Source organism: Cherax quadricarinatus, chromosome 93 (assembly GCF_038502225.1).
Source record: "Cherax quadricarinatus isolate ZL_2023a chromosome 93, ASM3850222v1, whole genome shotgun sequence".
NCBI lineage: Eukaryota > Metazoa > Arthropoda > Malacostraca > Decapoda > Parastacidae > Cherax > Cherax quadricarinatus.
The window spans coordinates 938,527-951,065 of record NC_091384.1 but is presented as its reverse complement, the minus strand read 5'-3'; the positions used below and the strand labels follow the sequence as shown (position 1 = coordinate 951,065).

The window sequence follows — 12,539 nt, the reverse complement described above, 5'->3', positions numbered from 1 at the left end:
AATATGCAATGTTTGTAATGAATATTAGGCAATGGAACTAGAGAAATGCATTCAGAGGCATAAATGAAACAGGAAGTAAAAGCATACCATATATTTTGACCTAACTGAGGTCCTCTTTAGCAGATATGATGACGAGGATCTCAGAGGTTAAAATATATTTCTTGCTTCATTGATTTCTTCAAGTGAGCTTCTTTCTATACAAAAACTAGAATTTTTAAATAGAATTAATGGTTTATTGCTGTGAAAGTATAGTATATCCCTTAGTAATTACATCTTTGTAGCTACATTAAACCCAAGTACCCCTATCCCCCCCAGGTACTGTATGACCCCTATGGGTTTAGCACTTCCTTATGATTATAAGAAAATACAGTGGACCCTCGCCTAACGATATTATTTCATTTCAGACGTCTGTTCGGGTGCCATTACCAACCGAATTTGTTCCCATACGGAATATTGTGAAATAGATTAGTCTGTTTCAGACCCCCAAAAATTCACATACAAAAGCACTTACAAAAACACACTTACATAACTGGTCGAGTTGGGAGCTGATCGTTAGGCAGGGGTCCACTGTATTGTTCACTGTGATAGACACACACACATAAGCATTAGTAAGTACACTCACAGATTGATCTTAAATCTCTTCATTCCAAAGCAGCGTTCATACCATTCAATTAAGTTCTGAGACTTCCCTGCTTCACAGACATAGGTCACGTGGTCAATATGGGTGGAGAGTGGGGGATTGTGCCCAGGATTATATATATTTGTATCTGAGCTGACCCCTTGTGTGTCTTTCTGCATTTCAAAAGCTCCATTTAATATATTGGTCTCCTGCACAGCTGACTGAAAATGAGAATTATTTATAGAAGAAATGTTGTCGTTATTATCCTCTTCAGCATAGTCCTGAAACTTTTGAATAGCTTCAAATCCTGGCAAAAAATCTCCCTTATAGTTACTTTTATCTATTAAAGTGTGAACTATGTTACCACAGCAAGAGGTCACTATGGAGTACCTCACTTGACCAAAAGCATCTGATATATCAGCTGGCTCTCTTATGACCTGTCCTCCCTGTGACCTGACTCTCTCAGTGACCTGGTCTACATCCTTCACCACCAGAGCTACGTTGAATACAGAGTCTATGGTATGGTCAGCCTTGGCTCTACAGCAAAATACAGTCCAGTGCTCTTCATAGTCATTCAGAGTTTTTTCTGATTTAATTTGTGTGTTGAATGTAGTCTGTGTGAGGTTAGGTGATTTTTCAGTGCTGGAAGAATTATGAGTTTTGCTCGAGGTTCTCTCAAAACTACATCCACATTCTCTGATATCTGGAAATGAGAGTTGAGTTTCTTGATCATTCTGTTGCAGTCCATTTATTTTCTCCAAATTGTGTTGGTCAATATTGCTACATGCTGCTGCTGCATTACCACTAGCAGATCCAGCAACCTGTTGGTTGAGTGTTTGAGTGTGTCTGTTGGTGATGACAAAGATGGTACTGCCACTCCTGAAGGCATACTGACAGGCACTGGGGGTCAGTCGACGAGCAATGGGGTGAAAGCCACATCCTTTCGTGAGGTGATATGCCAATTTCCTCTCCCTAGCACACACCTCCACATGGTGCACCACTGAGGACCTCATACTGCACCTGTGCACAAGAAAGTAAGTTAAATTACTGAGGTTATCCAAATTTAGATTATTACAATTATCTTACATAGTAACACATGTGTAAATTATGTACCTAAGAAAACCCAGTAAGTCAAGCATTACTTACAGGAGGGCTCCACTTTACAGCACTTTGCATTTTGCTAATGCAGAGGTTTTCAATTACAGTGGACCCCCAACTTACGATATTAATTCGTCCCAGAAGGCTGTTCGGGTACCGTTACCGGACGAATTTGCTCCCATAAGGAATGTAAATTAGATTAGTCCATTTCAGACCCCCAAAAATACACTTACAAAAGCACTTACAAAAATATACTTACATAATTGTTCGAGTTGGGAGCTGTTCGTAAGTCGGGGGTCCACTGTATACCCATTCTTCATTTATTCAGATTTCCTGCAGTAAATATATTCACCACTCACTATAAGGATAAAAATATTTTAAGGTAAGTAATGTGTGTACTGTATATGCATTTTTGAGGCCTATCTCTATTGCTCACATAATATATAATAGTGTAAACATGTTAACAGGCTTTTATATGCATTTGAAGGTGAAAAAAGGCTGTGTTTCATGTTACAGTGATTTTTGCTTTACAGCAGTAGCCTGGAAGCTAACCTGCTGTACAATCAGGGTCCTACTGTATTTCCAGAGCCTTCAGTAACAGCAACTGCATCAAGACACTAAGTGCCCTTGAAGGAAGTAATGTAGAACACAGTTCGGTCACTCCCGTCATTCTCTCCACAATATCACTGCTCATGCTCTCACTCTATGTTTCTAGGTTAGTTTACCTTAGTTTTCATTAGTATTGGTTTACTTAAGTTCAGGTTAGTTTGTTTTAGTTTAAACTTAGGTGAGTTTACCTGAGTTTGGCAATTCCCTGTTAAAATAAAAATGTTTTAGAAAGTGGTGTGTGGCTGACAGTCATTGATGTGGTTGCTTATGTGGTCACTGATATAGTTATTGATGTGGCCATTGATGTGGTCATTGATTTGTTCACTGATATGGTCATTAATGTGGTCAACTGAAGTAGTCATTGATATGGTCACTGATGTGGTCACTGTGGTCACTGATGTGGTCACTGATATGGTCATTGATGTGGTCACTGATGTAGTCACTGATGTGGTCATTGATGTGGCTCTTGACATTGTCATTGATGTGGTCATTGATATGGTCACTGATGTCAATGATATGGTCACTGATGTGCTCATTGATGTGTTCATAGATGTGGCACTTGACATGGTCATTGATGTGGCACTTGACATGGTAACTGATGTGGCTTTTTATGTGGTCATTGATGTGGCTCTATGTGGTCGCTGATGTGGCTCTTTACATGGTCATTGATGTGGCTTTTGGCGTGGTCACTGATGTGGTTACTGCAAGGGCACAGTGTGCAGTGTTGCATCTCCAGTGGGAGTGTTGCAGTATGTCTAGTGGCCACTTTCGTTACACATGCAGTGTAGTGGTGTACAGTGTAATAGTGTACAGTGTAATAGTGTACAGTGTAATAGTGTACAGTGTAGTGGTGTACAGTGTAATAGTGTACAGTGTAATAGTGTACAGTGTAATAGTGTACAGTGTAGTGGTGTACAGTGTAATAGTGTACAGTGTAATAGTGTACAGTGTAATAGTGTACAGTGTAGTGGTGTACAGTGTAATAGTGTACAGTGTAATAGTGTACAGTGTAATAGTGTACAGTGTAATAGTGTACATTGTAATAGTGTACAGTGTAATAGTGTACAGTGTAATAGTGTACAGTGTTATAGTGTACAGTGTAATAGTGTACAGTGTAATAGTGTACAGTGTAATAGTGTACAGTGTAATAGTGTACAGTGTAATAGTGTACAGTGCAATAGTGTACAGTGTAATAGTGTACAGTGTAATAGTGTACAGTGTAATAGTGTACAGTGTTATAGTGTACAGTATAGTGTTCCACACTAATACTGTCCGGTTTAACAGGGTCCATTATATCCAGGCAGTGTACCTCAGAACAAAATTTTCTGAATTAATAAGCCAGAAAAGCCAAATGGCTTATTTTCTTTGTGGGTTGGAGCAACTCTTGCCCCAACCCTCTCCCCTCGCCCAGGATTCGAACCTGGTCTCTTCGATTGTGAGCCAGAAACCATTACTCAGCTACGAGTCCTCACAGGTTATGGCCTCCAGTATCTCCACCATAATTTTATCTTCTGATAAATGGTTTTTAAACCTGACAAGTTGAAGAATGAGATACTTATGCAACATATGGGAATATTAAGGAAACGTTTCGCCACACAGTGGCTTCATCAGTCCAATACAAAGCAGAGAGGGATAAGGAAAGGAGTCTGAGGTAATCAGTCCCTCAGACTGGAATCAATGTGTTAAGTCCATCAATCTTGTAGATTGATGGACTGAATACATTGATATTAATCTGTATTTACAGTGCTTTTGTGACCGTACAAATATATTATCAAGACTATATGTATCTTCAATATATTAACAGACAGTGATAATATAACAAAAATGAATGAAGACGCAGGAAATTATCAAGATTTTTGGAACACATCGTTTGAAGGTAAGAAAATTTCTCTCTCTCTCTCTCTCTCTCTCTCTCTCTCTCTCTCTCTCTCTCTCTCTCTCTCTCTCTCTCTCTCTCTCTCTCTCTCTCTCTCTCTCTCTCTCACTCTCTCTCTCTCTCTCTGTATTACTGTATCTGGCTTGATACTGTTATAAAAAATATTTTGTAGTGTATTTCATCAGTTAATCACAATGTGAATGATTTAGTGGAAGTAAGAGTGGGGGATCGATCCTCTGTTTGGTCATCGTGACTCAGTCTCTGATCAGTCTAAACTGGTATTTTTATCACAGAACAGCATGATGCTGCAGCTGCTGTTACCATGACAATGTCTCGTGTACAGCAGAACAGCATGATGCTGCAGCTGCTGTGTCACCATCCATGACAATGTCTGGTGTACAGCAGAACAGCATGATGCAGCAGCTGCTGTTACCATGACAATGTCTGGTATACAGCAGAACAGCATGATGCTGCAGCTGCTGTTACCATGACAATGTCTGGTGTACAGCAGAACAGCATGATGCAGCAGCTGCTGTTACCATGACAATGTCTGGTGTACAGCAGAACAGCATGATGCTGCAGCTGCTGTTACCATGACAATGTCTGGTGTACAGCAGAACAGCATGATGCAGCAGCTGCTGTTACCATGACAATGTCTGGTGTACAGCAGAACAGCATGATGCAGCAGCTGCTGTTACCATGACAATGTCTGGTGTACAGCAGAACAGCATGATGCAGCAGCTGCTGTTACCATGACAATGTCTGGTGTACAGCAGAACAGCATGATGCAGCAGCTGCTGTCCATGCTGGTCACGTCAGAGGAATTAAGCATCAAACATGTACTTTATTGCACTGAAACTCGGTTATATTAAACTACACAGCGGTTACACTGACCTAGTGAAGATGGTGAGTCACAGTGACCCTGGTAACTGAGCCACAGTGACCCTGGTGACTGAGTCACAGTGACCCTGATGACTGAGTCACAGTGACCCTGGTGACTGAGTCACAGTGACCCTGGTGACAGCCACAGTGACCCTGGTGACTGAGCCACAGTGACCCTGATGACTGAGTCACAGTGACCCTGGTGACCGAGTCACAGTGACCCTGGTGACTGAGTCACAGTGACCCTGGTGACTGAGTCACAGTGACCCTGGTGACTGAGTCACAGTGACCCTGGTGACTGAGTCACAGTGACCCTGGTGACTGAGTCACAGTGACCCTGGTGACTGAGTCACAGTGACCCTGGTGACTGAGTCACAGTGACCCTGGTGACTGAGTCACAGTGACCCTGGTGACTGAGTCACAGTGACCCTGGTGACTGAGTCACAGTGACCCTGGTGACTGAGTCACAGTGACTCTCAGTCCACAGCAGGATTCGAACCTGCACATTCTGCCTACTATGATGCAGTGTGAAGGTAAGAATCTTGCTATGGACTGAGAGATATATGTAAATAACTGCACCAGTTTGCGAATTGTTAAACATTCCATAATCTATAGTATTATTTTTTTATTATCACACTGGCCGATTCCCACCAAGGCAGGGTGGCCCGAAAAAGAAAAACTTTCACCATCATTCACTCCATCACTGTCTTGCTAGAAGGGTGCTTTACACTACAGTTTTTAAACTGCATCATTAACACCCCTCCTTCAGAGTGCAGGCACTGTACTTCCCATCTCCAGGACTCAAATCCAGCCTGCCGGTTTCCCTGAACCCCTTCATAAATGTTACTTTGCTCACACTCCAACAGCACGTCAAGTATTAAAAACCATTTGTCTCCATTCACTCCTATCAAACACGCTCACGCATGCCTGCTGGAAGTCCAAGCCCCTCGCACACAAAACCTCCTTTACCCCCTCCCTCCAACCTTTCCTAGGCCGACCCCTACCCCGCCTTCCTTCCACTACAGACTGATACACTCTTGAAGTCACTCTGTTTCGCTCCATTCTCTCTACATGTCCGAACCACCTCAACAACCCTTCCTCAGCCCTCTGGACAACAGTTTTGGTAATTCCGCACCTCCTCCTAACTTCCAAACTACGAATTCTCTGCATTATATTCACACCACACATTGCCCTCAGACATGACATCTCCACTGCCTCCAGCCTTCTCCTCGCTGCAACATTCATCACCCATGCTTCACACCCATATAAGAGCGTTGGTAAAACTATACTCTCATACATTCTCCTCTTTGCCTCCAAGGACAAAGTTCTTTGTCTCAACAGACTCCTAAGTGCACCACTCACCCTTTTCCCCTCATCAATTCTATGATATCATATCATAGACCCATCCGTTGACACGTCCACTCCCAAATATCTGAATACATTCACCTCCTCCATACTCTCTCCCTCCAATCTGATATCCAATCTTTCATCACCTAATCTTTTTGTTATCCTCATAACCTTACTCTTTACTGTATTCACTTTTAATTTTCTTCTTTTGCACACCCTACCAAATTCATCCACCAATCTTTGCAACTTCTCTTCAGAATCTCCCAAGAGCACAGTGTCATCAGCAAAGAGCAACTGTGACAACTCCCACTTTATGTGTGATTCTTTATCTTTTAACTCCACGCCTCTTGCCAAGACCTTCGCATTTACTTCTCTTACAACCCCATCTATAAATATATTAAACAACTACGGTGACATCACACATCCTTGTCTAAGGCCTACTTTTACTGGGAAATAATTTCCCTCTTTCCTACATACTCTAACTTGAGCCTCACTATCCTCGTAAAAACTCTTCACTGCTTTCAGTAACCTGCCTCCTACACCATACACCTGCAACATCTGCCACATTGCCCCCCTATCCACCCTGTCATATGCCTTTTCCAAATCCATAAATGCCACAAAGACCTCTTTAGCCTTATCTAAATACTGTTCACATATGTTTCACTGTAAACACCTGGTCCACACACCCCCTACCTTTCCTAAAGCCTCCTTGTTCATCTGCTATCCTATTCTCCGTCTTACTCTTAATTCTTTCAATAATAACTCTACCATACACTTTACCAGGTATACTCAACAGACTTATCCCCCTATAATTTTTGCACTCTCTTTTGTCCCCTTTGCCTTTATAACATACGTAAATTACCTAGGAATAACACCCCTATAAATAATAAAGTTAGTGGCCAATTTCCACTGGTGTGTGTGTGTGTGTGTGTGTGTGTGTGTGTGTGTGTGTGTGTGTGTGTACTCACCTATTTGTGGTTGCAGGGGTCGAGTCTTAGCTCTTGGCCCCGCCTCTTCACTGGTTGCGACTGGGTCGTCTCTCTCCCTGCTCCATGAGGGTGTGTGTGTGTGTGTGTGTGTGTGTGTGTGTGTGTGTGTGTGTGTGGTGTGTGTGTGTGTGTGTGTGTGTGTGTGTGGTGTACTCACCTAGTTGTACTCACCTAGTTGAGGTTGCAGGGGTCGAGTCCTAGCTCCTGGCCCCGCCTCTTCACACTTCACACAGTGTGTGTGTGTGTTAGTTACCATTTTGTCCTAGGCACATGTCGATTAGACACTAGGCCTGTTGTAGGTGTTAGTTACCATTTTGTCCTAGGCACATGTCGATTAGACAATAGGCCTGTTGTAGGTGTGTAGGTGTGTGTGTGTGTGTGTGTGTGTGTGTGTGTGTGTGTGTGTGTGTGTGTGTGTGTGTGTGTGTGTGTGTGTGTGTGTGTGTGTGTATTTACTCTGAGGAGATAAAAATACCTTAGACCAACAAATCTTAGTGTCACACAGACACACATCCCATGTCATGACCTGGTTCACTAGCATGGTACTCTGCATGACGCTCCTCACATCCCATGTCATGACCTGGTTCACTAGCATGGTACTCTGCATGACGCTCCTCTCATCCCATGTCATGACCTGGTTCACTAGCATGGTACTCTGCATGACGCTCCTCTCATCCCATGTCATGACCTGGTTCACTAGCATGGTACTCTGCATGACGCTCCTCTCATCCCATGTCATGACCTGGTTCACTAGCATGGTACTCTGCATGACGCTCCTCTCATCCCATGTCATGACCTGGTTCACTAGCATGGTACTCTGCATGACGCACTCATCTTTGACCTCACCAAGGTGACCTTCACCTAATTCCCAGCTGCACCAGCCTGGCGAGACGTGCCTTACCCCGCCAGGGTAGTATGGAAGCATTTGTGTCATATTCATGGGACAACGCTGAGACCGAATCGGGAAATAATCAGGTTTAATCCGAGAAAAGGGGAGGGCAGCTCCAATTCCTTGGAGTAAGAGCAGGTCAGCAATAAGGCAGCCTCCGGGAAGAGTGGGGAGATGAGGTTCCAGGATCGTGAGAGTGGGAGAAAGGGGTAGGGAGGGGATCAACACTCCATGGTTCCAGCAATGAAATCTTGCCAGCACCTTCACTTGCCTCTTTCCTTACCTCTTCCCTGCCTTTCCTTGTCTCTTCCCTGCCTTCACTCGCCTCTTCCCTGCCTTTCCTTGTCTCTTCCCTGCCTTCACTCGCCTCTTCCCTGCCTTTCCTTGTCTCTTCCCTGCCTTCACTTGCCTCTTCCTGCCTTCCGTCGCCTCCTCTCTGCCTTCTCTTCACATTTTTGCCTCTCCGAGTATTGACTAATGTTTATTATGGTTTAAATCACTAATACTTGTTTCTCATATAAATTATTTATATTGTTACACCTTACGTAATCTACATCGTAGGAATCCAACAGTGCCAATATAAAGATTTAACGATGATTACACAAAAACCCATAATAAGCTTATTACCATTAAGTCCTCCTTATTTTAACCGTAGCATGCATAAGGCTGTGTACTGAAGTTATAGTATTAAGAGGCACCTAACTTCTCCCTATCTTATAATATGTTCATTTTTTTTCACTATGATCTACCCTGTCCATAGTTACTATCGCAGTTGCTTAGTTTGTTACGTAAGGTGAAGTCTACGATCTTTTTTTATAATTCGTGGTAGTGTAAATCTTTGAGTACAACTGTGTTGTAGAGGTGTGACCTTCACTCAGACCTCGACAACACAAGTCATCAGAGATTTGTTGAGTTATACCATGAATTAAGCAAAGATTCCAGACTTCACTTAGCGAAACATAACAAATGTGGTAATAATTATGGACAAGGTTGATTATAGTGTAAAAAATAAGTATGTTATTATAAGAAGAGGGAAATTAGGTGCCTCTTAAGGTGTTCGTGCTACGTATGTTTTAATTCTGGTGTTCCAAATGATGACTCAACCTTCCAATGAAGGAGAAGGTTCGACGAGTGCCTTTAAGTTTCGTTCACTTCCGGTTAGTTTATCTTCCGGAAACGTAGTGTTTTAGCCAGATGTTGTTGCATGGTTTAGCTCTAATATATATAAATAAGTTAGCATCATCCAGGACGTCATAACTTCCACATAAATCTTGTTTTATCGTGTTTTAATCTTAAAACAATGTGAACGAAATGATTTGTTATCATGTCCTTGGCATCGGTCACGGTCAGAAAGGTTAGTCCAGCGAGACAGGCTCTCTCTATAGTTTTATCAAGCTGTTGGTGCTTGTGGGAACACACTCTACACTTATCACTAACTAAAACATAATAAATCATTACTATTATTGAAGTCAAGTGCTAACCGAGCCATCACAGCATCAGGGGAAATAATCAGGTTCGATCTCAGGGACGGCAACTCCAATTCCCCTAATCAAGAGCTCTTCGGTAGCATCAAGGCAGGTCCCTTGATAGACATAAAGGGTGATAAGTGTGATAGAGGGAGAGTGTAGGGTACATACTGCCAGCTGTTAGGTGCCACACATCTCCCTGTGACAGCTGGAGCTCAGGTGAGAAACAATTCCCTTCCTCTCACGCTAATTTACCATCATTTACCCACCAACACAGCACAGCTGCATACCTGAAACATTCCTCCCTCATACCTCAGCCCCGAAATGATGCCTCCATAATGAGGAAACAAATCGTATTTCCCCGGAAAAGTTAACCAAACGCGAAAATAAAACTAGCCCAAGGTTGGTGAGGGTGCAGCCAGCAGCATGCTGTCTCCAGTTAGTTGACGTCGACCAGTTATGTGTGCTGTGTGGCTCTTATAACTACCCAATTCTACCCACACAACCTTGTATTATCCACCTTATCTTACCTGATACTAAGTGATAATTGTGATGGATGTGTTATCCTAAATGCGGGTGTGGGAGAGGTTATGGCGCTGGTAGGTATTTTCAACCATATTTGATTATTTTTTTTTTGTTTATGTGACGTCGGTAACAAACTGGAAATTGTAAATGTGAGAGTGATTATTGAATAATGTAAGTTAAGTCTTATGGTGATGGTGGCAGGTTAAGATGGAGCTTTCACCTGCAGCTTGGCTAGGTAGTGTGACCTGCAGTAGTCTTGGTGACTTGCAGTGGTCTTGATGACCTGCAGTGGTCTTGATGGCCTGCAGTGGTCTTGATGACCTGCAGTGGTAGTGGTCTTGATGACCTGCAGTGGTAGTGGTCTTGATGACCTGCACTGGTAGTGGTCTTGATGACCTGCACTGGTAGTGGTCTTGACCTGCACTGGTAGTGGTCTTGATGACCTGCACTGGTAGTGGTCTCGACCTGCACTGATAGTGGTCTTGATGACCTGCAGTGGTAGTGGTCTTGATGACCTGCAGTGGTAGTGGTCTTGACCTGCAGTGGTAGTGGTCTTAGTGACCAGTGGTAGTGGTCTTGATGACCTGCAGTGGTAGTGGTCTTAGTGACCTGCAGTGGTAATGGTCTTGACCTGCAGTGGTAGTGGTCTTGATGACCTGCGGTGACAATGGTCTTGGTGACCTGGAGTGACAGTGGTCTTAGTGACCTGCAGTGACAATGGTCTTGGTGACCTGCAATGACAATGGTCTTGGTGACCTGCAATGACAATGGTCTTGGTGACCTGCAATGACAGTGGTCTTGGTAACTTGCAGTGACAGTGGTCTTGGCGACCTGCAGTGACATTGGTCTTGGTGACCTGCAGTGACAATGATCTTGGTGACCTGCAATGGAAATGATCTTGGTGACCTGCAATGACAATGGTCTTGGTGACCTGCAGTGACAATGGTCTTGGTGACCTGCAGTAACAATGGTCTCGGTGACCTGCAGTAACAATGGTCTTGGTGACCTGCAGTGACAATGGTCTTGGTGATCTGCAGTGACAAATTCTTGGTGACCTGCAGTAACTGATCTTGGTGACCTGCAGTGACAATGGTCTTGGTGACCTGCAGTGACAATAGTCTTGGTGACCTGCAATGACAGTGGTTTAGGTAACCTACAGTGATAATAGTGGTCCTGGTGACCTGCAGTGATAGTAGTGGTGACTTCAGTGATAATGGTGACCTACAATGGTCACAATGGTCTTCCTAAAGTGGTCTTGGCGACCAGCAGTTTTTGGTGGTCTTAATTCGTAAGTTTGTTGTACATATTTGGATAAAACGTCAATGAGAGTTATTTGAAAAACGTTGAATTACTCGGCAATTTGCTAGAAAACTTAACAATAATAGAAGTGTGTTCATTAGTCTTGTAACAATGATGACTGACTCCAGCATTATTAGTGGCGCCAGTAAGCTAACATAGTGCTCCACAGCCTAGTCTTCCAGCGTTAAGAAGCCTAGTGTTCCACAGCCTAGTCTTCCAGCAATAAGAAGCCTAGTGTTCCACAGCCTAGTCTTCCAGCAGTAAGAAGCCTAGTGTTCCACAGCCTAGTCTTCCAGCAATAAGAAGCCTAGTCTTCCAGCAGTAAGAAGCCTAGTGTTCCACAGCCTACTCTTCCAGCAATAAGAAGCCTAGTGTTCCACAGCCTAGTCTTCCAGCAATACGAAGCCTTGTGTTCCACAGCCTAGTCTTCCAGCAATAAGAAGCCTAGTGTTCCACAGCCTAGTCTTCCAGCAATAAGAAGCCTATATTCAAATTGTTAATGCCGGAGAGTTAATAACCCAAGAAAGCTAAGCAGTGTGGCCTATTTCCATTGTGGTCGTTAGGTACTCTTCTCCAGGATGCCACTCACAAGAGTCAGCTAACACCCAGGTACCTATTTACTAGTACGTGAACATGAGCCATACGTGTTACACTTGCCAGGATGCCACTCACAAAGGTCAACTAACACCCACGTACCTATTTACTAGTACGTGAACATGAGCCATACGTGTTACACTTGCCAGGATGCGACTCACAAAGGCCAACTAACACCCAGGTACCTATTTACTAGTACGTGAACATGAGCCATACGTGTTACACTTGCCAGGATGCGACTCACAAAGGCCAACTAACACCCAGGTACCTATTTACTAGTACGTGAACATGAGCCATACGTGTTACACTTGCCAGGATGCCACTCACAAAGGTCAACTAACACCCA

The 12,539-nt window shown here is 43.5% G+C and overlaps 2 protein-coding genes across 10 annotated transcripts in view; one reads left to right on the top strand and one right to left on the bottom strand.

The window, feature by feature from the left end:
* LOC128703421 (4-hydroxyphenylpyruvate dioxygenase-like protein) overlaps nt 1-12,539 on the bottom strand; it is a 49,208-nt gene that overhangs the window by 7,554 nt on the left and 29,115 nt on the right. For 3 of the 8 annotated variants that reach the window (XM_070104552.1, XM_070104554.1, XM_070104555.1), the window contains exons 2-3: nt 1,977-2,075; nt 623-1,639 (exon numbers count right to left, since the gene is read on the bottom strand). In XM_070104552.1, coding sequence (XP_069960653.1) covers nt 623-1,639; nt 1,977-1,978 — 1,019 coding nt within the window. In that variant the 5' untranslated portion in view covers nt 1,979-2,075. Of the gene's footprint in view, nt 1-622; nt 1,640-1,976; nt 2,076-8,592; nt 8,747-12,539 lie in introns of those variants that run through there. The other 5 variants (XM_070104556.1, XM_070104559.1, XM_070104558.1 and 2 more) reach the window with 3 other exon arrangements.
* Pi4KIIalpha (phosphatidylinositol 4-kinase II alpha) overlaps nt 10,219-12,539 on the top strand; it is a 70,062-nt gene continuing 67,741 nt past the window's right edge. For both annotated transcript variants that reach the window (XM_053798073.2, XM_053798071.2), the window contains exon 1: nt 10,219-10,374. In XM_053798073.2, coding sequence (XP_053654048.1) covers nt 10,332-10,374 — 43 coding nt within the window. In that variant the 5' untranslated portion in view covers nt 10,219-10,331. The remainder of the gene's footprint in view (nt 10,375-12,539) is intronic.